This window comes from Macaca fascicularis, chromosome 15, assembly GCF_037993035.2.
Source record: "Macaca fascicularis isolate 582-1 chromosome 15, T2T-MFA8v1.1".
Lineage (NCBI taxonomy): Eukaryota > Metazoa > Chordata > Mammalia > Primates > Cercopithecidae > Macaca > Macaca fascicularis.
Window position 1 is genome coordinate 36,786,327 of NC_088389.1, and position 26,839 is coordinate 36,813,165.

The 26,839-nt window shown below is 37.5% G+C and overlaps 1 protein-coding gene across 1 annotated transcript; it reads left to right on the top strand.

The window, feature by feature from the left end:
* The first annotated feature begins 1,965 nt into the window (after nucleotides 1-1,965).
* Nucleotides 1,966-25,370, top strand: RAB14 (RAB14, member RAS oncogene family). Its single transcript, XM_005580909.4, has 8 exons — nucleotides 1,966-2,227; nucleotides 10,471-10,529; nucleotides 11,663-11,716; nucleotides 13,170-13,347; nucleotides 17,202-17,268; nucleotides 20,949-21,036; nucleotides 21,695-21,725; nucleotides 23,098-25,370. The coding sequence occupies exons 2-8, from the start codon at nucleotides 10,478-10,480 to the stop codon at nucleotides 23,273-23,275; spliced, it is 648 nt and encodes a 215-aa protein (XP_005580966.1). The 5' UTR covers nucleotides 1,966-2,227; nucleotides 10,471-10,477; the 3' UTR covers nucleotides 23,276-25,370.
* Nucleotides 25,371-26,839: the final 1,469 nt, after the last annotated feature.

Genomic DNA, 26,839 nt, shown 5'->3' on the forward strand with positions numbered 1-26,839 from the left:
ATCACCCTATATTAGATTATCATGTAATAATCATTTCCCTCTCTTATTATATACCAGACATTTTGCACATATTATCCCATTTAATTTTCACAAAGACCCATATTGCAGAAAAGACTGACAATCTGAGAAATCAAGTGACATGCACAACTGCATACCATTAGATTATAGAGCAGGAATTCAAACCCAGGTCTCTCTGAAAATATGAGATGTACAAACTGTCACACACTTTTCCAGTGAAACCTCACTTGTTTATAGCAGAACCAGTTCATAAAAGGTCCTGAATGCTAAGAGAAAGATTAATTTAATGTGCGGGTGGGGGACTAAGGCAGGGCCACCTTATCCATTAGGGACAGTGCAGTATGCACAGTGCTTAGGGCCTCCAATACTTTTAGGGGCCAAGAAAAATGAATATTTATTTATTTTAGAGACAGGGTCTCCCCATGTTGCCCAGGCTAGAGTGCAGTGGCTCTTCACAGGTGTGATCCCATTACTGATCAGCACGGGAGTTTTGACCTGCTCCGTTTCAGATCTGGGCCGGTTCATCCCTCCTTCAGCAACCTGGGGGGTCCCTCCCTCCTGAACTTAAGTGCGGACACCCTATCTATTGATGCAGTGCACTACAGCCCATTACTTCTGGGCTCAAGCGATCCTCTCTCCTCAGCCTCCCCAGTAGCTAGGATTACAGGTGCAGACTACTAGCCCTGGCTTACTTTTTTTTTTTTTTGAGACGGAGTCTCGCTCTGTCGCCCAGGCTGGAGTGAGGTGGTGCAATCTTGGCTCACTGCAAGCTCCGCCTCCCGGGTTCACGGCATTCTCTTGCCTCAGCCTCCCGAGTAGCTGAGACTACAGGCGCCCGCGACCACGCCCGGATAATTTTTTGTATTTTCAGTAGAGACGGGGTTTCACCGTGTTAGCCAGGATGGTCTTGATCTCCTGACCTCGTGATGCACCCGTCTCGGCCTCCCAAAGTGTTGGGATTACAGGCGTGAGCCACCAAGCCCGGCCGGGTTACGTTCTTTTGAAGTCACAAGAAAAAAATGAACTTTTAGGTCAAAGAAAATATTTTGTTATATAATATTGGTACGTCCTCTTTATATCAATGCCGTTGTAAAATATAAGTTAAATACTTATACATATATTTAACTTATATGTGTGTGAAATATGTGTGTGTGTATACAAGCCATAGGCAAAAGCGCTCAGGGCCCAAGGAAGTCAAAACGTGACCCTGCACCCGAAAAGCACGAAACCTTTTGGGGCAGTGATAACGGCAGATCAAGTTGGAAGATGGCAGATGGTAGACAAATTGTGAAAAATATCACATTTCTTTCTCCCTGTCAAAGGCACCCCCAAAGTGAAGTCAAAATAGAGATGAAATGCAGGGTCACTTCCTAACTGCGTGATCTTGGACAAGCGAGTTGACCAACCCAAGCCTCAGTTTCGCCATGGATACAATGGGGATGCCTGCTTCCGAGGTTTGTTTGACAGGGACCTAGCCTGGCTTGTTCACCGCTATATACCTTGCATATAGCAGTATATATAGTAAACGCCCCCATAAATACACGTTGAATGAATACAGTAAATGCATGCTTAGCACGGTGGCCAGTATACGGTAAGCGTCCAATAAGTGGTAAATGTTGGTTTTAAAAATAGTTTAAAAGTCTCCAAGAGCGACAACCCTAGTTCGCCAAGACGCAGGGGCGCCCCACCAGATTCCACGCAGACCTGCGCAGTAGCTCCCCCGAGAGACGAGGACACGCGACTGCGCTTGCGCATACGCGCTTTCCACCTTCCCTCCGGGCGTGAGCGCCCGCGGGGCGGGCCTCAGCGGCGGCGCGACGAGTCCAGAGGTGAGGGCTGAGGAAGGGGCGTGGCTAACGGGTTGGCCTCGGCCACCCTCTTCCGGGCTCCGCCAGCTGCGCGCGCATCTTCTCCCCCTTCTTTTGTGGTCCGGCCCATTGCGAGGGTGACAGGAAACCCTGTGCAGGGAGCGCCGCCATCTTGGACCAGCCCGAGGAAGATCCTGAGGGAGCCGCAGGAGCAGTCACCGCTGCCACCGGTACTGCCGCTACTGCCGCCGGCGCGTCTGCACCTCTCGGCCTGCCCGCGTACTTGCCGGGGCCTCGGCCGACCGCCCCCGCCCCCTCTCCCGCTGCGTCCGCACTCCTGTTCCTCGTCCTGACGCCCCCCTCCCGCCCGGAAAGCTGCCCAGCCACCAGCAACCCCCCAGGTAACCCGGGCCTTCCGCAGTGTCCGGCCGGCTGATGCCTCCTCGCGCCGGGCTCTTCAGAGGGGCGGGTGTGGCGACGGCGGAGACGGGGCTGCAGGCGGGCGGCGCCCCAGGGGCCAGGCCCCGTCAGGCCGCGGCGATCCCGGGGGTCGGCGGTGAGCGCCGCGGCGCCGGCCTGACAGGACTCCCGGGCGGGGGCGGAGGTGTCCCCTGCGTGGCTCCTGCCTGAGCCTCCTGCCCACCCCGCCCCGCGGGGCGCTCCGAGGCGTGCAGGGAAGGGTGTGTTCCGGCCTCGCCTTCCGCGCGTTCTCGGCTCGGCTGGGCAGGACCGCATCTCTCGCAGGCCCCCCTCTCGCCGCTGTTCTCCGCGGCCGCAGCCCGCCCCCGCAGGGTGTACCCACGCGTGCCGCGCCGCCCTGCAGCCCTCGAGCCCCAGACGTGGCGGTCCCGTCCCGTAGGCCGCGTCTGGCTCTGAGTACAAAGGCAGCTCTTCGCAGCCTCCTCGGCATCTCGGGGCAACTCCGGTGCCCTTGTAGATGTGGGGAGTCTGGCCCTGCAGCCGGGCCAGGGACGGGGTCTGTGCGCCTGTGCTTGCGATGTCCTGGTTTTGGTGCGTTCCTATGAGACGCGTGGACAGCCTCTATGGCCCTGAAGCTACAGAGCATCTAGAAACAATGAAGAGAAAGTTGTGGCATTTCTAGAATCTAAGAGAAGACGACAGAACTGGAGTGTTTTAAGCGTTTTAACTGTGGGCCAGGTACATACTTAGGTGTCTTTGTACGTGTTTATCTTGTCCCGTGTAGCCCTCGGAGGTAAGTTGTCTCCACTTTATAAGTGAGGAAACTGAGGCCTACAGTTGTGATGTGTGTCTGGCTGATGATGGTATATTACAAACTGGCTTCGGCTCACACTGTGGCTGGTGGTTTTTGTACTACACTCAAAAATTAGGCTACGGTTACAGGCATGACCATTTATAATGTAGTTATAATTCCTTTTTCACTGTGTTCGCATTGGATGACAGCTGATTACCCCTTTATGACCTAAAGTCCATAAAGTCAGCCACTACACTGGCAAATCCTCATGCTCGCAAACCCCAAAGGAGAGATGCCAGGATTTCAATTTCGTGTATGAAGAAACGGGTTCCGAGAGGACAGGTGCCTTCCTGGTGACCCCACAGCAAGTGTCAGAGCCCAGATTTGAACTCTTGCAAAGTTTACTGCTCATTTCGTTACTATCCCAACTGCCTTTAAAAAATTCGTATATTTTTCTAAGGTAAATATTGTAGAGGAACCAGCTGTCTTTTATTTAGATTTGATTGTTGAAGATAAATTTGACCTTGCAGTAATCCAGCTCCCACCCCTTTATTCCCCACAAGCCTTTCCAAATTTTTTCTTCCAAGTTCTGTTTAGGCAGTTTTACTTGATCATGCCTAGAGGTATGTCGTGGTTAAGAGTTTTGGAGTCATACTGTCAAGGGTTCCCCCTCCATTACTGCCACTTCCTAGTTAAGTGATCTTAAGCAAGTTACTTAACCTTTCGGACTCAGTGTCCTTATCTATAAAGGGGATAATTGAACCTGCATCTTAGAGTTGTTGCTAGGATTAAATGGGGTTTAAAGAAAGCCCTTAGCACGTTGCTTGGCATATAGTAAATCAGTGCCTGTAACAGTGCTAGGCACATAGTGGGTGTTTAATATCTTTTGAATGAATGAGAGAGGAGCATAACTTTGGAGAGCTACATGTAGAGTTAAACCTGGACCTTAATTCTAGCTCTCCATTTAGTAGTACTATGACCACGGGTAGATCACTTTGGTTTCCTTATTTGTAAAATGAGTTTTTAGGATTAGAGTTTGTTTATAAAGTAGCTGGCATGTGTTAGGCCCTCGATAAATGGCAGTTATTGTAAAGACGTAAAACCTTAGATTATAATAGCTATTTAAAAATTCCTTGAAATTAAAGCTACATTTTAAAAAGTTGTTGCTTTTTTGTATTACAGTTAAACTTTATCATTGTTGCATACTTCAACTTTGCAACAGAATTTGGAGTGTTCATTTTTATCAATGTCAAATATCTTTGCATAGTCACAGTAAGATACTGTGCTAGTGGAGGAAACTTGATTAAGGTAAATAAAATGTTAAAACTCGGGCTATTGAGAGATGTTTCATGTTTTTTTAAAAAAGGCTTGAAACATTTTTATGTGGTTAAAAATGCCAGGCATGGCTAAAGACAGCAGTTTACAAATAGAAGCATTAGAGGTACTGTACTTTTAAGAAGCTTCATCTAGACAATTTTAAATATATACAAAATAAAGTAGCATACTGAGCATTCATATACCTATCAGCCAGTGTCAACAGTGATCAGTCTTGCTTCATCTATATACACTTGCCTCCTCCCTGCCAAATTATTTTGAAGCAAATCTCAGACACAGTATCATTAGTAAAATTTTCACTATTAATCCTTTTAACTTTAGCAATAAGTGCAGGGTTTTTTTTTTTTTTGCTTTTTGGGTGTTAAGTGCTTTCTTTCTGTGAACAGAGGTCCAGTATTAGAATACTTTATTTTCTGTATATAGAAGATCATCAAAGTTACTTCTCTTGCCACATTAAGCAATCCAGCTTTTTAAAATCATTATTTATATAAAAGTGACATTAAGTATATTGTCAAAAGTTAGATTTATTTTTTTTAAGTGGGTGGGCTGTTTGTACTATTGTTGAGGAAATTGACCACTCGTTTTTATTAGGTTAGATTATTAGATTAACTACAGAAGTTTTATCCACCTGACTGACAAATCAGGTAGTAGTAGTCCATTTTAGTGGGCCTTTAGAGCAAGTCAGAATGCTTCTGTTCTTGAGTTCCACGAAGGCAGAGACAGTGTTGTCTTTTTTGATCATTGCTATCTTGCCAAAGCCTGGCACAGTGCTTTGTGCTTAGTAGATACTTAACAGATACGTTCATGTTGGAATCACAGAAGCAGTCCATCTCAGCTCTGGTATTTTTAACAAAACATCATGCATGTTAAACAAACAAATAAACAAAACTTATCAATGGAAATAAGGATAAGAATTAAATCACCTGGAATATTTAGTGGGTTGCTTTTCCCTTGTTATGTCTTGGATCAACTATGTAAAAATTATACAGTAACATCGTTGGTTCTAAGGAGTAGAATAGCTATATAACAGGTTTTAAAATCAGAGCAAACAGTAAGTAGTTCAGCTATTTAAAAAAAAAAACCAAAAATATGCCCTCTACTATTGAGTGTTGGTTTTTTTTGTTTTGAGGCCAATCGTATTATTGGCTTCATAAGTTCCCCTTATTATCAGTAAATGTGGAAATAATGTTGGGAATGTTATGAGTGGGAGTTTTGTTTGTTTTTGTTTGGGTATTCTTTAACCTGTATTAAAATTACATAGAAAGTGCTTTTCACGTATTTATTGGTAGAGAAAATTTTATTTTTAATTCATTGTAATAAGTCAGTGCAGGGATCTATAAAGAAAAGTTAATACTTTCTCTCTTCCCTTTTTCTCCTGTCCGTGTATTTTTCACAATTTGATTTGTATTTCATCGTATATGAATATAGGGTTGAGTGTGTGTGTGTGTTTGAAAGTGGGGTATGCTATCGCATAAAACTCTGCAACGTGTTTTTTCACTTAGCAAAATCATGGAGGTGTTTCCAGGTTAATGCATATCGATCAAAATGGTTTCTAAACTAGATGGATATTATTTTGTAGTACAGATGTACTTTATTCAGTCATTTCCTTGCTGATAGATTATTTCCAGTTTTTTGCTGTAAAAATGGTACATTAAATGCGCTAATACCTGTAGCCTTATGGACTGAAGCTTTTGTATATGTAGGATACTTCTAAGTGGATATCTGAGCCAAAGGATGATTTGGATTATTGTTAAGATTTTTAAATATACTGATTACTTTCCAAAATGTTGGCACATTTCCACAAGCAGTATGTTTGGTAGTGTATACCTTCACATCTGTACCTACATGTTTCAAAACTAGTCGTTTATATGTCTGTGTAATCTTAGAAAGGTGTCGATTCAGTAAATAGAAACCATGCATTCTATTTTTGTCACAACGATAATTAGTGTTTAATATGTGTTCAGTAACCATTTAGATCTAAATGTACTGACATGAAAATGTGTCTGATTTTGTTGAGTGAAAAAAATATGCAGAATTTTACAAGATGGCATACCCCATTTTAAAATACATTTTTCACCTTAACAGTGGTGAAAATGGTGGTAAAAAATGGTATGTTTTCACGTGGTGAAATGATATGTTTCCACAATGGCGAAAACTGGTAGTTGCATGTTCAGGAGATGAGGTTGAGAAATCCTTTATTAAAACAATATTAAGCATATTAATATCTTTAAGGAGTCAGTTGAATACATGGCACAATTGTTAAGTGTTTACTGTGCATTTAGTAAATATTTCTCTTGGCAGCAAGGGTAGTTTATAGCTAAATTTTACATGCACTAATATCCTTCCTCTTTCTCTGATTTTTATTTTATCAGTCTACCTGTACATGCCTGAAATAAGCTAATAATAACTTAGGGAAAATCATGGTCTTTGGAATCAGGCCTGGGTTAAATTTCTAGGTCTACCATTTACAAACTTTGTAACACTGGCCAAATGAGTGAATTTTTCCAAACCTCAGTTTCTTTAATTTTTTGCATAGACATAATGATAATGACTCTGCAGAGTTGTGAGAATTAAGTAAGAATTATATAAGACAGTATAGGAAAAAGTAGTGTAGATCATTACATGGTTTACTATCAAGTGTTCTCAAACTTTTTGTAAGTAGATGAATTATAGTATTATAGATTAGTATTACTAGTATTACCATTCATTTATATCTATAAATTCTGACTGCAGTGCATCTTCTGAATGTAATTCATGTATCTTATTCAGAATATTAAATTATAATTAAGCGAGTGAATACTGCAGAGCAACATGGTACATCTCATAACCATGTGGAGGAGGCACGACGGTGGAGAGGGCAGGATGGTGTGGTGGTTAAGAGGGGATCTTTGCAGTCAAAACAGTCCTAGGTTCAGTGCAGACTTGGCTGTGTGACCTGGACGTGTTACCTGCAGAGTCTGTTTCCTCATCTGTAAAATGAGGATAATAATTAACTATGTTATAGAATAGTAGTAAGGATTAAATGAAATTGTATGTAAAATATTTAGCACATTGCCTGTCATATGTCAAGTACCCGATAAGTAGTAACTAACAATTGTATTTGTTATTGGTTTGCAAATTGTTGATTACGTGTTAAATGCCTGTTGTGTAAATATGTAGTACTTTTTTCCTTTAAAGGCAATAAAGATCTTTTATTTACATATGAACTTGATTCAAATACTTTTTATAAAATGTGGAATAAAGTGAATTTTAATTGTCCCGGTAGTTGTATACAAGTTATAGAATATTACCGAGATTTAAAAAAAAATTTATGGGGATTGTAATGTTAAGTGGGCTCATGTTTTCAGAGTTTGAACTAGATCAGCCTTTCATGTCCCTTTTTTTAGACTTAAGAGTTCTCTAAATAAAGCAAAAGCACTGTTAAATAATAGAGGAAGAACTTTTTTCCCGTCCAAAGTTAGGTAAAAATGTATCCCTCACCTTAACAATGGTATGTTTCATGTTCAAGAAATGAGACTGAGAAGTCTTTTGTTAAAGCAACATTAAGCGTATTTAGTATTTGAATATAATTCTACTGCAAATACTTTTGACTGAAATGTATTAATATCAGTCAACAATGGGAATATATGTAAACCTAGACAGTATCTTCTTAGAATAAGAAAGGGAAGACCTGTTGTGAGTGTTGATGGCTACAGTGTTAGATGTTTTCTGCCTTTGTTTACTGAAATTAGTAAGTTTGAGTAGTTTTAATTCTGCTTTTATGGTTTTTATTTGTAATTTTTAAAGAAATAAGCAAGAAAAATGTGTGGTGAGGTGAGACAGAGCCCTGGTATTCAATCTGAAATAGTGATCATTTCTTTTATTTGGAAATAGTTTCCACTATATGAATGTTTGTAATTTTAAGATACATTTTCAAAATTAGTTATCTCACATTTAATGAAAGTGTGATAATTAACAAATACACAAACTAGTACAACTAAAATTGGGTCATAATTTTATGATTAGTCTTTAAAGCATTTGAAGTAGAAATTTGGGATTGTTAGAAGTCATAGCTTTAACATAAAATAGAAGGAGCAAAGTATGTAGAGCTACAACCTTCAGTTCGAAGAGGGAAAGAAATTAGGAAAAATCAAGGAGAAGAGCACAGGAGAGACAATAATTTAAAGGTGACTAAGTGATTACTTTTACTCAGGTTTGAATGGGGAAAGAAGTTAGAAGAATTAAAAATTGATTAGAAAGAAAGAGTCTGGGAAGAATTCAGGTTAAGAAGTTAATAATCTTTAAATATTTTTAATGTAAGAGATTATTTTTTCCCCTTATGTTTGGCATCTAGTTCAGAGATCAGGTAAATAATCCAGGCCAATTTTAGTCCCAGGACCAAGTTCATTCTTAAAAGTTTTGAGTCCCTAGTGCCTGGAAAAGGGAATAAAGTTGTTGTGATGTTCAGAATCAGAGTTAATCTAACTAGAAAAACTCTCTCTGCTGAAAGAACTGGTTATGGGAGTTTTCTGTGATGCAGGAGACTGATTATAAATGTGTTAGAACATGCCAAACTGGAATGGGTAGCAGGGCTTCTACTTTCACTAAATGTAATACAGATAGCTAAGTGAGAAGACTGTAGTGTGTGGAAGTGATTAATACTTTACTGTAATTAACAACTTACTCTTTCCTTATAATAATACACTTGTTTTAAATATATATTCTTTCTACAGGTTAAATGTTATTAATTATATAGAACTTTTGCTTGCAATATGGTATATAGTAAGGTGATAATTTCAGTAAATAAAATTTTCCAGTCATATTAAATGTCTGGCTTGTGTAATGTGACATTGACAGAAACACTAAAAGCCAGGCTTAAAAATACTGTAAGTCAGACTTTTTTAAATGGGGTGAAATCTTAATTTGTATAAGTAATTTTTGTCTTAAGCTGAAAGCTGGTTTGAGAATAAACTTTATTGAAAGTTATTCCCAATTTTATAATTCACCCCCTTGTTTCTCTCTAGGACCTAGCACAATGTCTTACACATTCAGAGCATTCATTTAAATAAATTGGAAAGTTTTTTGTTTTCTTTTCAAGTAGGTGAGAAATTAGAATTCTTTAGGTTAAGTCTATTTGAGGGCAAGAAATGGGCTGTGATCTTTTGAAATATCTTCTAATACACAAGCTTTCAAATTTCACAACCTTAAGTACAATTTTATGACATCATTTATCTCAGTCCCTAGAATAGTAGATGGGAAGCACTTACTATGTTGTTAATCTGGCGGGGTGCAGTGGCTCATGCCTGTACCCCTAGCACTTTGGGAGACTGAGATGGGAGGATCGCTTAAGGCCAGGAGTTCAAGACCCAAGACCAGCCTGGTCAACATAGTGAGATGCTGTGTCTTCAAAAAGTGTGTGTGTGTGTGTGTGAGAGAGAGATAATCTGCAAGTCCTATATTAGGTTGAGCCATATGAAAATGCCAATAAAATTGACTTGAAAAATCTAGGAAGAACAGTTTCATGTGATTCAGTTTAGTTCCAACATTGATTTGGAAATCATACCATTGCTCTTTGGATGCTCTGCTGTTGATTTAAAGTAGAGTAAAAAGTTGTTTTGTGTTTATAAATTAAGTGGTTCCTTTGTATACCATTCTGTTTAAAATCAGAGTTCTGAACAAGTAGATCATTAGTAACTTACTTGATCAGTTAACAGGGAAGGGGACTTTAAAGGGAGCGGAGGCTATTTATAGTGATGTTTAACTTAAATTTATAAAGATTTTTTTGTTTGAAAGTTTTCAGAGTAATACTTCTTACTGGATATTTTCTTCTTTTTTAAATTATACTTTAAGTTCTAGTGGATATTTTCTTAAATGAAATATTGGTATAACTGGTTTCTCATATTTCTGTGGATAACACATGAGAATGTGTAAGCATCGTTCATCCAAGAGAATTTGTGTATTTGATCAATTTGTGAAATGCAGTTTTATTCTGACTTACTGTAACTGACATTTGTTTGTATTCAGTGTCCTTTTCTACCTTTAAAGGATAGCAGTGATCTGTTTGAATTACTTGTATATGCTTTCCTTCTGAAGTAACAGAGATTTCTTTGTTTTTAGTGCCACCATGGCAACTGCACCATACAACTACTCTTACATCTTTAAATATATTATTATTGGTAAGTTTATTTAACTTACACTCTTGTTCCCAAAAGGTTAACTTACAAAATATTTATATGCTAATACTTAAACAATACCGCTTCAGGAGTGACTGATTTTCTTACTGTAAAACTAAAGCTCCTTTTATGAGATTCATTTTTTGCATTAGCAGTGCAGCTTTTGCATTGTGGCCCTGGATATTTCTGTGGTACAGTGCTGGTGGGTACCTTGTGAAGTGATGTTCGTTGTTCTTGAGGGCTGCTTGAAAGCTTGTTGATGCTAGGAAGTATCAGTGTTTCAAGGAGTGCAGAAACATTCCTAAAATACTGTGAAAGCGCTCAGATCCCCCTGGGTTTCCATTATAAGGAAAAAGTGATAGAGAATATTGTTTGATTCCAAATCAATTGTGTAATATACATAAAAAACAGTATTTTTCTTAATTGGTGTTTTTTTCTTAAGTTTCAAGAAGGTTTTGCTCAAATTAAGTCTTAATGCTATTTATCCAAACATAAAACTACATTTGAAAGTACAAGTTTTTCAATGAATTGTTCACATTAGAACAGTTTGCTTTCATGTTGAACTTAATGTGTCCTTTTTAATGTTTCCTTCATCAAGGGTTAACATTGCTATAGTACAGTAAGAGATGACATCTTTTCTCCTGGGGTTTTCATGTAATGCAAATTCTTTTCTTTCATAGAATAATACAAGAAGTATAAGACAGGGACCTAGTGAATCAAGCTTCCAGAACTCAGTTTGTTATTTCTGCTTGTTACATGCTACCCCATTTGTCACTTTTTGAAATCTTCTGCTTCTATGCATGAGTTAAAGGAAACAACAACAACAATAACAACAAAAACCATAAAATTTTGAAACAGCTCAAAGTAAAAAAATTCCATTAAAAAATCACTTCCCAGCTGGTGGCTATTTATTAACAGTAATAATTTACAGCCAAATTCTGTCAGTGCTAAAGATTGGGAATAATATTCCATTTGTGTCTCACAGTGAAAACTTTCAAATCATTGTAAAGTAGGAAAATAAAAATTTGTGAAGTGTCCCAGAAACTTATGATATGTTATATGGTAAGGAATATAGCAGTCATTGCATAAAATTGAGAAATGTAATTGCCACCTGAAACTTCTTTTTTTTAAAACAGGGGACATGGGAGTAGGAAAATCTTGCTTGCTTCATCAATTTACAGAAAAAAAATGTAAGTTTAATACATGAGGTAAACATTAATAGTTGTCTTTATTGTCATGTTTCTACTTTTTAAAAAGTGTCATTTTCAGTGTACTTCATGCATTTAAATATAACCTTTCACTATATTTGTACTTTTTTTTAAATGGGTACAGATAAAATGAAATATACCAGCATATTTTAGTGTTGATTTTTATACACATTATATATATATAATCTGATTCGCTTGTTTTGATTTCTTGATGTTAAAATAATTTTTAAAAATACATACAATAATGTCAAACTTAATCTTTTTATTCTCTGACTTTCTGTTAAGGAATTGATTATCTTATGAGGAGAAATTTGCTGCTTGTATCATTTGTTAAATAACAGATTTGGAATACTTAAAATGGAATTCTTCCTACGCTTTTTTGGGTGATAGAAGGGACCAATTTGTTGTAACTGATATGCTAAATATAGTTGAAAGTGTTTCTGTATAGTAGAAATTATTTCTTTGACATTTTTGTGCTGCTTACTACAGAAGTTTGATGTAACATTTTATGAAGTGCCCAGCAGTCTATGTCCTTATACTGGAGAATGGTGGGTTTAGGTTTTAAGTGGCCTCATTATAAGGAAAGGACTAATAAATTTGTTCATTGGCTTAGACATATATAACTTGTCATTGTATAATAAGAAGTATATATTAGCCAGGTGTGGTGGCTCATGCCTGTATCCCAGTAGTGCTTTGGGAGACTTATGTGGGAGGCTTGCTTGAGCCCAGAAGTTTGAGGTTACAGTGAGCTATGCTTGTGCTACTGTACTCCAACATGAGTGACAGAGCAAGACCCTATCTCTAAAATATATGTGCGCATATATATATATATATATAACACATGCTGATTTTCTTTGAGACACTGATATTTTCTGGGATAAGAATCTGTTTGACTAACAACTCCTAGGGTCCCAAGACCATTGATTGATCTGTTATAGATAATGATTGTAAGAAGGCTAAATGGTATAATGTTGATACTGTGAAGAATTAATTAAAATCCTTATTTTTACTTAACAGATTATTTTAGTCGAGGGGTCAGCAAACTGGCCAGTGGGGCAAATCCAGTCACTGCCTGTTTTTGTGAATAAAATTTATTGGAATACAACCATGCCTGTTTTACCTATTGTCTCTGGCTGCTTTTTTGCCTCGGTGACAGAGTTGAGTAGTTTATGATAAAGACCTTTTGACTTGCAAAACTTAAAATATTTTCTGCTTGGTCCTTTCTAGAAGTTTGCTGATCCCGATTCTAGTACAGTCACATTTCCCTGACTTCTTACTTCTGGGTATTTGTAAATTTTTTTTCCAGTGGTAGCTTTAGTCTATTTATAGCCTGTAAGTATTAGTAAGCCATTTGTTTATTTAGTGGATTTTCCCCCCTAGGCTTAATTTGAAGTTTTCTGAAAATTGGGCTATTACTTTTTTTCCTCCTTAACAGTTATGGCTGATTGTCCTCACACAATTGGTGTTGAATTTGGTACAAGAATAATCGAAGTTAGTGGCCAAAAAATAAAACTGCAGATTTGGGATACGGCAGGACAGGAGCGATTTAGGGCTGTTACACGGAGCTACTACAGAGGAGCTGCAGGAGCTCTTATGGTCTATGATATCACTAGGTAAGAGATAATTTTTTCAACCTTCATATGGGGAAAATAAATCTTCTTTGGGCATTTAAAAAAAAATTGACTTAGGCATTTTTTAAAATTTGTAATTTTATGACTGTAATTGAACTTACTTGTTTTTTATGGTTTCTTAAGTTGCCATGTAAAATTTGATATAACACATTGATATTTTCTGAAAGTTTTTATGACTAAAGAAAAATTTAGGGAGATATCGGGTGAAGCTAATAGAAGAATACAGTTCTGAAAAGCAACTTCAGTTGAATGATTTGAGGAGAAATAATATTTTATATAAAATGTTCTTTTAAGTAGAAAGCAAACAACTCACTCTTGGGACTTACTCTATTTAGTCTCTAGTGTTAAAGTTTACACCTCTCAAAATAAGGCCAAGCAAAGAGTTTTGCTAATCCAGCATGGGGGATTATAAAAAATTTTATGCTTGCATCTGAAGGTGTTTATTCATTTACTTTTTTTTCTCTTAAAATGGATAGAAATGACTTCAAATACTACATGCAGTAGGTTTAAATTTATTTCAACATGACTGTTTCTGGAATTCCAAAGCACTTGATGTAAAGTGATAAAACTACTGTACGTAAAGGTTTGACTTTGGAGAACATGGAAAACTGTGCCACTTGATTAGACCCTGCACTGTTTGTCTACTGTAAGTTAGAAAATGAACTGGATCACCTTTCATGTTGATGTAAAGCGCCAGTCAATAGCAATGTGACTCTGTTTCTTGAGGGTAAAGATGGGTGAGTGGGACCAAGTGATAAGTAGATTTTAAAGCATATTTCCTTTTGGAAAATGCTTTATACGGTTTCCTCTTGATGTGTCATAATGCTCATTAGCATATTAAGACTCCGGAAAGTTCTGCAGTAAGAAATTCTTTGCTGTATGACTTTATTTAATTTGGTGTTTCTTAAGCTTATTTTATTGAGGAGCACACTTTGGGAAATGCTGCCTTAGAATAAAGATATTGACTAGTTATAATTATAGTGCCTAAAGTTTCAGTAAATTTTAGAATTGGGTGGCCTCAGAGCAAAACAGAGGGAAACAAGCCTTAATGCTCTTCATTATAGCCAGGCAATCAGTGATATGATCAAGAGTATTATGGGAAGGCTATTAATAAACCTGGCCGCCTACACAGAACTGTCTAATTTTATGAGGAGTGCATTTCTGAAGACTTCACATAATTAAAAACTCAATAAAATTTAAATATGGTGATGTGTGCTAAGAATATTGTTTTTGCTTTTAAGCATATCTTTTAAGCATAGTTAATACTTTTGGTAAAATCTGTGTCCATTCAAGTCATCAAAAAAAGTACTTCAACTGGGAACAACCAGAATATGCATCAACTGATGAATGGATAAACACTATGTGGTATATCCATACAATGAAATGTTACTCAGCTATGAGGAAGAAGGAAGGACTGATACATGCCACAACATAGATGAAACTTGAAAACATCATGCTAAGTGGAAGAAACCAGACACTAAGAGATACATATTGTATGATTTCACTTGTGAAATATCCAAAATTTATATTCTGGTAAATTTATAGAGAAAGAAAGTGGATTGGCCGGGCGCGGTGGCTCAAGCCTGTAATCCCAGCACTTTGGGAGGCCGAGGCGGGCGGATCACAAGGTCAGGAGATCGAGACCACAGTGAAACCCCGTCTCTACTAAAAATACAAAAAATTAGCCGGGCGCGGTGGCGGGCGCCTGTAGTCCTAGCTACTCAGGAGGCTGAGGCAGGAGAATGGCGTGAACCCAGGAGGCGGAGCTTGCAGTGAGCCGAGATCACGCCACTGCACTCCATCCAGCCTGGGCAACAGCGTGAGACTCCGTCTCAAAAAAAAAAAAAGAAAGTGGATTGCCAGAGGATGGGGAATGAGTGACTTCTAAGTGGGTTCAGAGTTTCTCTTTGGGGTGATGAAAATGTTCTAGAATTAGATAGTGGTGATCAGTGCGCAACTTTGTAACTACCCTTAAAACAACTAAATTACGTACTTTAAAAGGATAAGCTTTATGATATGTTCATTATATTGTAATAAAAACTGTTACTGGAAAAGAGTACCCCAGGCTTTAGTCAGGTGCTAAAGTGATACTTTATAGTGACTTCGATGTTGCAGTCATGACACCAATTTATTTCTGTTATTCTTTGACATTTTACAAACATAAAAGTTCCTTTTTATTTTTGTCATTAACTCTTGTTGTTACAGGGTGCTTTTCTAAATTGACAGCGTAGCCTATTGTGACAGTTGTTTTGCCATAACATTTTGACATATCTAGCATTTTAGCACTTTTTTAGCACTAGTACCACCAATTAATATTTGAATAATATTTATTTATGGATTTAAAATTATAATGATAGTGAATTTTAAATTAATAACAATTACCAGAATCCTTGGCAGAAGTTATGGTACATGTAAGTAATATGGTTTATATGATTTTGGTACTAAGCTTTTCTGTGTACCTCACTCTGCCTGCCAGCTTTGAAATTTTAAAATTCATCAAAATCAGTAGAAATGTTCGGACTTGTTTAAGGTTTATGCATGAGGTAGTAAAACGTACCTGTTGTGTAAAGTCAAGGTATGCCAATAATACAAATATCAAACACAGATAAGGCTTGTGCTTTTTAAAAATGACATTTTATCATTGTTTACTTAGAAAATTCTAAAACATTGGGGGGAAAGGAGCTATTTTGATATATATGACTTTTTTGTCATCTAAGTGATGATTCATGAGTAATATGATTAGCACAATAAAAATCTGAGTAAGGAGTTCTCAGTTTTCATTGGGAAAGAACTATATACTTTGAATAACAAATTATCTGTGAAAACTGGCAGCTAGAGATCATGGAATATATTCACAGGACTAAACTAGAAACACTTGAAGGACGTGTGGTATTTGTAAAAGAGTTCTAGGCCTGGTTTTGACACCAGTTAAGTCTTTATGGGCTTCCGTTTCCTCACATGTTAAACGAGTAAGATAGACTTATATTCTGTGAGTCTATAAATCAGAAACATTTTTAACCTCAAAAATTTTATTATCTTTGACCCCTTTGGTAGGTTCTACTGTGTATAATATTACAAATATTTGGGTTTGTTTACCATCTTAGAGCTTACTTGGCTAGTGCAAATGAACCTATGAGTTTTTAAACTCTTGCTTGGAGAAAGTAGAAAAATAGGACAGTTAAAGAATACCAGAATGATTTAGCTACCTGGTAAGAGTACAAAGTTAGGATGAACTTTTTCACTGATATCTGGGGACTTGAATTCTTGTCAATGTATAAATGTCTTCAAAGTCAATTTTATGCTGTTATGGTTAGCTTGCTCTTTAAATTATTAAGGAAAGGTGAATTGTATGCCAGCTTACAATAGTGTGACTTGGTTTTTAATGAAACTAAAATTTAAAGACAAGCCAAAGTGTCTTCCATTAAATGTGTCATGGTTAGGCATTTTGATACAACTTTGTCTCTGCTTTGTGATTGAAAATCTGTATGATTTCAAAGTAATTTGAGTTTTGACTCCACATTGGCATTTCCATCAATTTACTGTGTTGTTCCTTGCTTGCTTATTGGTCTGTTTACAGTCTGCGTTTAGGAGTAAATAGTTGACTCCTGACCTGTAATTATCAAAGTTGTTGGATATTGAGTTATTTATTTAAAAATAATACGTTTGGCTAGATTTTTGAAAAGTATGCAGTTGTATTTCACAACTACTGTTCTGAGTAACTGGTCAAAGCAAAATTATTTTAGGATATATTGATTAAAGTATATATTTTAAATATTTGTTGAATTTTTTTTCTATAATTATGTGGCAGTCACAAATTTAAACTTTTATTTTTGCAGAAGAAGTACATATAACCACTTAAGCAGCTGGTTGACAGATGCAAGGAATCTCACCAATCCAAATACTGTAAGTTAAATGGCATCTTATTACACAGAAAATGTAAGAACTAAGCTATCCCAAAAAGGGAAGCCATTTACTGGTGAGATTTTTGTCTTCAATTAGTCGAAGAAAATGTAACAGTTATTTTTCAGTTCTAATTAAACCTGGTTTTGCATTTTATTATACCTAGGTTTTTTGTTATGTTTGTCGTTACAATTATGAATGTAGTGGTGATCTAATGTGAAGACTGAAATCTGAAATTATGATGTTAAAAGGGATCTGCATTAATTTCATAAAACTTCAGCATTGGAGGAAACTGGGCAAAATGTAGAAGAGATCTTTCTTTACGACTTCTTACAACTGCATGTGAATCTGCGTTACCTCAATAAAAATTTCAACTAGAGGAGGAGAATTAAGAATGAAAATTTCAGTCAAAAATAAAAAGGATTCTATATATGTTAAAACATTAGCCTCTTAACCAGACTGAGATTATATTTATTGAGATTTTTAAAGGCCAGTCACCATGCTAGACTCTGCAGTATACAAAGATAAACATGGATCCTTGGTCCCGAAGAGCTTATAGTCTAGCAGGGAGAGAACTAGCAGGTATGCAGGTAACTGTGCTGCAAAGTAGATTGAAGCATGAATTAGAAATAGAGGGACTAGCACAGTTCTGGGGAGCCTAGGATGATCAGTGCTGTCTGGAGAGAAAGCAGCTTTACAGAGGAATGGTGTTTGAGGGGTGAGTAAAGTTTCAGTAGATACTGTTGAGGGTATGCCAGGAACAATGTGAGGAAAGACGCACTGAGCTGTGACTGAGTTTCTCAGGAACAAGGCTCTTGTCTCTCTTGGCTTTCCCCAACACTTGGTAGAGGCCTGCTTCAAGAACTATGTCATCAGTGGTAAGATTAGCATTTATCAGGAAACGGTGGTTTAATCATACTGAGAGTCAGTTAACATTGTTCGCCTATCATGCTAGGGACTGTGCCTGAAACTTTCATTTCCATTATCACATTAAACCCAAGGTTTACATACACACCTATAGAAGGGTGTTCATAGCAGCTTTATTTGCAGTAGCCCAAAACTGGAAACCTAGGTGTTTCCCAGCCTGGTCATTGACAGGTGGATGGTTAAACAGTTCAGAACATCTCTATAGTGGAATACTACTAAGCTGTACATAGGAATGAATTCTTTATATATGCAGCAATTGAGCTGGGTCTCAAGGGCATCATGCCCAGTAAAAAAGCCAGTCTCAGAAGTTTATATACTGTATAATTTCATTTAGAAAACATTCTCAAAATGACAAAATTGTAGAGATGGAGAATAGTGATTGCCAGGGGTTAGCAAAGGGAGTGGAGGGTGGTAATGATGTGACGACATAGAGGGCAGCACAGAAGCAGTTTCTTTGTAGTGATGGAACAGTTCTGTATCCTGATAGTGATGATTGAGATCTGTACCTGAGATAAAATTATATAGAACTACCCGTGCACGAATGCACATGTGCCTGAGAATGTGTAAAAACTGAAATCTGAATAAGGGCTGGGGATTGTACCAATGTCAGTTTCCTGGTTTTGAGAGTGTATTATAGTTACATAACATCCTACCATTAGGGAAGTTTGGTGAAGGGTACACAGGACCTCACTGTTATTTTTTGTAAGCCTCTGTGAGTCTATAGCTATTTTCAAGTAAAATATTAAAAACAAAACTCATTGTAGAAGGCCCATGGAGGAGTATAATAAAATTAACCTTCCCGTCCTGTGTCCTTCCTGCCTCATTTATGTGCTTTGAAATAGAACCAGATCAGGAGAAAAAAAAGGTCTTAAGTTTTTCTTAAGTGCTCCATTTTCTATAAAATTGCCCTTGATTTCTGTGTAGAAGTTGTGTTCTCTACCATTTTGTTGTGGGCATGTTTTGTATCTCTGTAATTAGCATGCCACTTTACATCTTCCCTTTCAGGGAGATAAGAAGCCTTATTTGGAGATTCAGAGAGAATCAGGAGCTGGACAGTATTTCTTGTTTTGAGTACCTATCTTATAATGAGTACCCTGTGCTCGTCATTGTGGCTTTACCAGACTTGTTTTATAAATTGATTTCAAGTATCATTATTTTATTCTTTTAAAAGACTAATGGATAGTGTATGACAGTTTCCTCCCCATCACAGTAGGCACTTTGTCCACACTGTTTAAAGAATGCTCACTTTTGTTGTACACTTAACTGTCCTTGCATAAGGTTTACATTCAGATCAAAATGATGATTTGGTTTATGGACACACATTTTTGAAAGTAGAAGAGCCAGGAGCTGTAATTTCACATGAAAAAAAAATTAATGGCTGAAGTGCTTTTTAGTTGAAACCATCCATTCCTAAAGTGTTCATATCTAGATTACCATATCTGTTTGGAAGGGGGAAGAAGGGAGGGATTTTACCAACTGGTGTCAAATAAGCTCATAAATGTACAAAGACAGTTTATCCATAACCCGCCCTCGCCACCCCAGATAAAGGCCAAAGCCCTTTGCTATTCCCCAAGGGTACGTATTTTCTTCTTACAACTTTGCAGAGCTGCCTTTAACTTTGGCCTAACTTCATATGAGTGGTTCCAAGGTGGATATAGGTAGGTGGGTGCTATTTTTGCCTTGGATTTGAACTTACTGCATACGTGCCCCAAACCCCTACTCCCAGCTTCCCCTTGTGTATACACATAGACGTCTCTTATCAGTTACTGTTAACTATAAACTCAGTCCTATCTAGGGATAATGTGGGGTAGGATAGTATTTGTCTCAAGATCACAGTTTGGGTTTCTACCTGAGATCTAATGTCCTCCTACCACTGATTCACTGAGTGACCTTCAGCAAGTCCTTTTGCCTTGAGCTTTAATTTCCTTACTGGTAGCCTAAAGGATTGTACCTAGTGGCTTTCAAACTTTTTGAGGATCTCAGAACTGTTTGAAAATCTGATGGAAGCCATGAACCTGCTCCTTTAGGACATGCCCACAATTACAGTATTTACGTGTTTCAGGGTATTTGCAGATCCCCTGGAGCTTGTCCATGAACCCTTAGTAATCTTACTAGATATATCATAATCTTTGGACTAGATCAGGTGTACCTAGTGGCTTTCAAACTTTTTGAGGATCTGAGAACTGTTTGAAAATCTGATGGAAGCCATGAACCTGCTCCTCTAGGACATGCCCATAATTACAGTATTTACAGTATTTCAGGGTATTTGCAGATCCCCTGGAGCTTGTCCATGAACCCTTAGTAATCTTACTCAGATATATCATAATCTTTGGACTAGACCAGGTGTCACCAAAGTATGTATGGCCTACGGGCCACATTCAGCCCACAGCCTGTTTCTGACTGGCTTGTGAACTAAAGATGGTTTTTAGATTTTTAAAGAGTTGTTAAAAACAACAACAAAAAAATAACCCAGCAAAGAACATGTAACAGAGACGATATGAGGCCCACAAACCTGAAGAATATACTATTTATTCTTTACAGAAAGTTTGTCAACCCCTGGCCTAGATCATTGCTAAGGTCCTTTGTAGTAATGACTTCATGAATCTGTAGCTCTGTCTAGTGGATAATTGCTAGTACTTGGTTTTCTTTTTAGGCCCAGTTATTTTTTCTATACAGATTTTTGGATTTCAGAATTTGCATGGTTGGTTTAAATTACTGCTTTTGTTATAAGTGTCTTTCTTTTGATCACAAATTAGGTAATAATTCTCATAGGAAATAAAGCGGATTTGGAGGCACAGAGAGATGTTACATATGAAGAAGCCAAACAGTTTGCTGAAGAAAACGGTGGGTTTCTTTAAGACTTAATGGTCACAATTGGGAGAATTATTAAGGAAAGGTGGGATTTTGATACTGCAGATGACAGTTTTTTGTTGTTTTTTAATGCAGACTCAGAAATCTCAAGAATGAGGAAGTAACAAAATGTGTTTCTATTTCTGTGAGATTTATGTTGCAGCAGTACAGTTATTTAGTGACAAATATAAAGATGCTCTCCACCTCAGACTTACATACTTTTTCATAAAATACTATGGGAGGAGTACTAAAAACTGATGGGAAACTTTTTCAGATGTTACTAAAGAAATGCACTTGTGGGTCAAGCACAGTGGCTCACTCCTGTAATCCCAGCACTTTGGGAGGCCAAGGCAGGTGGATCATGAGGTCAGGAGATTGAGACCATGCTGGCTAACACAGTGAAACTCCGTCTCTGCTAAAAATACAAAAAAAATTAGCTGGGTGTGGTGGCGGGCACCTGTAGTCCCAGCTACTTGGGAGGCTGAGGCAGGAGAATGGGGTGAACCCAGGAGAAGGAGCTTGCAGTGAGCTGATACTGCGCCACTGCACTCCAGCATGGGCGACAGAGCAAGACTCCGTCTCAAAAAAAAAAGGAAATGCACTTGTGAGTTAGTTTGAAGTGTCCTAATTATAGTCTGAATTTTATTTTTAGGCTTATTGTTCCTCGAAGCGAGTGCAAAAACGTAAGTATGACCAAAATATAGATATTTCAATTATATTCAAGTTTCTCAAAGTAGAATCATATATATGAAAAGTATATAATGTATATACACATATAAAGTACTATATATAAATGTGTAATGCTTACTGCAGGAAGAACAGCAAACATCTCTCTGCTTCCTTTTTTACATTTCAAAATAACATGAATTTTTGTTACCTAAAAGATTGTACTTTGATTATGCCTGTTGGTAACCCAGGTTAATAAAATGGAACTTTGTTTACATTTCAGAAGTGTTTGACTTTTCACAAATGACAGTGTTTGACTTTTCACAAGTGAGGTTGAGTTTGGCATCTCAGACAAAAGCTTGGTCAATTTAATTTTCTGATCACGTTAAAAAGCATGATTTAAGGGGTAGTGTCTACTTAAGGGGTAGTGTCTACTCAGAAGAGTAGTGAACATTTTCTAATTGTTCTTCCATGTCTGCTTTGAACTGTGTGGCACTCCCATCATTATTCTTCATTTATTAGGTCAAAAATTTCTTGTGGTGAGAGGCTAACCTGTTTTTGTTTAGTCTCAGCTGTGCTGTTAGTCCAAAGAAAACTGAATGGAGGTGTTAACGTGGCTAAGCATGATTATGTCACTATCACCCGATTAAAAACAGCTCAGTTCATGCTTGGCTGAGCAGACCATATTATTCTTGGAATTCTGATTTCAGCATGTTTGGAGAGATTTCATTTCTGTTTGGAGTATCCTCTCTGTTATCACAGAAATGACATATCTCAGTCGTCATGGTGTGTATTAACATACAGTATTTTAATGATTGCATATAACACATGTAGTTGTCCAAATACGATTTGTAGAAAGGGCTTTCGGTACATGTATGTATGTATGCTTTCCACAGAAAATAGTTTTCCGGCCGGGCATGGTGGCTAACACCTGTAATCCCAGCACTTTGGGAAGCCAAGGCAGGCAGATCATGAGGTCAGGCAATCGAGACCATCCTGGCCAACATGGTGAAACCCTGTCTCTACTAAAAATACAAAAATTAGCAGGGCGTGGTGGTGTGCTCCTGTAGTCCCAGCTACTTGGGAGGCTGAAGCAGGAGAATCACTTCAACCCGGCAGGCAGAGGTTGCAGTGAGCTGAAATCACACCACTGCACTCCAGTCTGGTGACACAGACTCTGTCTCAAAAAAAAAAAAAAAAAGAAAAGGAAAAGAAAATAGTTTTCCATGTTCTCTTAGCTCAGTGTTCTGGTAATCTTTTACTAGATGACAATGGTTAAGTTGAAGACATCATGGCAGTTAACTAAAGATTAACAAAAGGTCAGTATATAATGTCTTGTCTTTTGTAGAAAACTGTGGTTCTCCAATAAAGTTATCAATTGCCTCTTAGGGGAGAGAATGTAGAAGATGCCTTCCTTGAGGCTGCCAAGAAAATATATCAGAACATTCAGGATGGAAGCTTGGATCTGAATGCTGCTGAGTCTGGTGTACAACACAAACCTTCAGCCCCGCAGGGAGGCCGGCTAACCAGTGAACCCCAACCCCAGAGAGAAGGCTGTGGCTGCTAGTGACCTCTTTGCCGTGGCCCCTCATTTGACCTTTCACCTCTGTCTGTTGAAAGCAGTACTTTTTACTGCCTCATTGTCTTCTGTACATCTTACTGGGTTTAATTAAAAAAAAAGAAAAAACAAAAATCTGTTGTAAAAACAGTTTAACACAATACTAAACTGCTAAACAACTAGATGTAATCAGGTTATCAAAGGCAAGTAGAGTAATAAATCTCTCCTGCATGGTAAATCTAGACTTTTTTTCCCCCTTGTCCTCGTGATAAGTATGTCACCAATATATGATTTAAACTGAGCACTGATGCTGGACTTCATGATTTTTTACCCTCCCTCTTTGGCAAGGCTTTGTCTCACTGTACGGTTTAATTTGATGATATCTTAAGCCTTTCTACCCATCCTTAACTGTTCAAGTATGTCTGTTGTAACCAATAAGTTTATTGCTGTGAAATGACTTCTGATGGTAGAGAAGGGGTTCTATAACTGCTTTTGTTTTGTTTTGGATAAATTTCCTGTTGTGTGGGTGGCATTTTTCTTGACGAGGTTTGCTTCTCTCTTAGCCTCGCACAGGGAAAATATCCATTTATCTTATCTCTCGTGCTTAATTAATAGCTTTATCTTTTTTTATACCATTTTATCCTTTTCTCTTTAACAGAAAGTAAATATGTATAAAATTTGAAGGAATCGAACTAACAATACATTCTGTGTATATTATTTTAATGAAGAAAATAAATTGATTACTGGCATTGGAACAGTATAAAATACCAGTTTGTACAGTATGACCTATATGTGACCATGTTACTCCCTTCCATTTCACACAAAGAAATAGACACACTGCAGTTCACAAGTAGTACTGGCTCCACCCCTTGGTGCTGGCAGTGTTTGGGGACATTATGCTGGAAAAAGCTCCTAGCATCAGAGGATTAACACTAGCAGATTCTGTTCCATCTTTGCACTGTTGCTTACCTGCTGATTTTCTTAACTGTTCTTGTGCAATCGACAATGTGCTAACCTGCTTTTCTCTTTTTGTAAACGTTTTTGCATTACAGGCTGCATTCTTGCCTTACTGTATAGGAAAAGAAAAAAGGCTGGGTTTATTATTGCACATTTTAAGCTTTTATACCTTTATCGTCTTGGAATGGTCAGATTCTGAACTGGACAGTCAGAACCACAGGTCTGCTGTTAAGGGATTTTAAATTGTGCATTTTTAACACTACAGTGAAATAAGATATCCCTGTGTTCATAGTATGAGGGGCTGTTTTATGTCATGTTGGCATAAATTGTTTCATAAAAGGGAAAGTGTTTCTAAAGGTGTTTCAGTGCTTGTGCTGATACAAAGTAAGTTATTACTTTGCACTAGGTGGTTTGGCCACTGAATTAATACTGTATAGCAAGAGAAACAATCTTATTTCTTTGTACAACAAACATGTTTAAGTTCTTCATTTCTGTTGATTTTTCTTACTGTGTTTGATTCAGTGGCTGGGAATTGAGAGTTTATTTGAAGTAGAATAGGTAACACCTCAGCGCACTATAGAAAATGCACTCAGCTCAACTGCTGTGTTTAAAATACACATTTTAAATCCCTCTTTACAGACACTAACATAAAAGTACATCTTTTTGGGTTGTAAACATGTGGTAGTACCAGAGTATTGTATAGTCAATGTTAAATAAAAGCCAAAACTGGAATGTGCAGAAAATAGGCTTTGGTTAATTTGTGGATTCATTTTTATTTTTGTCTTTAACTTTTTAAAAAATAGGATTTCTGGAGTAGATTGGTATGTTCTGTTAAAGACTACAGTGATCCATTTTGCTTACACTGTTGCATCACAAGGGATTCACCCAGGGACCATGACCTGCTGGTGTGTGTGTATATTTACAAAAACAAAACAAACAAACCACCCATTGGGATATAAGGTGGCAATCACAAACGAAAGACTGCGGCTTGTTGAGGTGCAATACCCTGACTCCCAAAGTTAGTTACAGTGGGTTTTATTGTTTTTGTGACCGAAGGATTTATTCAGACTGCTGTACTCTTCATTTGATGTAACAAAATGCTATTAATCTAAATATTTGTAAATAAAGTACCTGTATCTAGATTAAAGTTGGTTGCATTATTTTCTGAACTATAATAGGGTTTATTTTCTTCAGGTGAACAAGTTGATGTGTCATCAGTTTTTATTGCAGCACTGTCTGTATTTGTTGTATAAAGAGAGGTCTACATATGTAGCATATAAAACCACATCACTAATAGAGCCACAGTTTTATTCTTGTGTTTGCATCACCCTTGAAATGTTTTCAGTCAACCATTTTCAGTGTAAGATCAGCACATTTGCTGGCTGATGCTGTTCTCCCTTGACTGTACTGGGAGCCAGATTCTATCATACGCATGTGTAATCCCCTGTAATAAACTCGGGTGCTCACAAATAGAGCAGACTGTCATATTGTAACATGTGTGTGCCAGACACTGGGCAGTACACTTTGGAAAGAATGTGAAATCCTTTTAATTTTTAATCCATAGCTTACTGCTTGTGCAGTCACCTGCTTCTCGAGGTTACTCATTGCCCTTGGACCTGTGAGGAGGCCCTCAGATTAGTAATTGGTGCTTAGTACTATTTACACTTAAATAGATGTTTCAGTACAATGTTCAAGTCTTTTTTTTATGGATAATAAAGTGATGGAGTAATTTTTTTTTTTTTTTTTTTTTTGGTTGGTGGTGTACACGTTAATAGGTAGTACAATTTCTTTGGAAAGATGTCTTTTGAAGCCAGATGTTAATGTTCATACATTACCTCCCTTCTCAAATTCCATAAGACAACAGTTTTGGGGAACTTTTTTGCCCATGTGTCTGCTGTTTTAAGTGTGATTTTAAAAACATGAGTGGTTCAGTTCATTCCCTTAAACAGAAGAAAAGACCAAATAATTACCTTCCATTCCTCTTCATGTGGGAGTACAGGGTTCATGTGGCATTTTAGAGAAAAGAAAATTTATCCTCATTCAACACAGGCCCAGAAAATTGTGTCCCAGAAGGATGTCAATAATTGTGACTAGGCCAGGCCTTTTAGCATTTTGCTAAGACTTGAAACAAAAAATGTAAATACAAAAGAAATCAAGTTTTGTTTTGAAAGTAGATGCCTTCTAGAACTTACTGTGTATTAATAAATTGTCACTTTCATTATCTTTATTGTAACTCCATTGATGCCGTATCTTAACAGTCCACTTCTAGCCAAATAACTGTTTTGGAATAAAAACCTTGGTGGTGAGGGATTACTGCACTGTGCTGTTCTGTATTATAGTAACATGGTAATATGCCTGTTGTGACTCAAAAGCTGTCTAGTGATCTAGAAAACAGTTCCCGAGAATATTTTAAAACTTACTACATATTTCCCCCTTGGGAATAATTATGCCAGACTGTGAGAGCAGTTGCTATTCTAGTTTTTAAAGAAATATATACATCATAGAGTTGAGCTGTTAATTTGAATTTATCACTGGGTCATACTCTCCAAGGTACAAAATTTTTCTGATTCTCCACCAAAGAATATGTTGGCTGAGAAAAGGCATCTGAAGCATAAT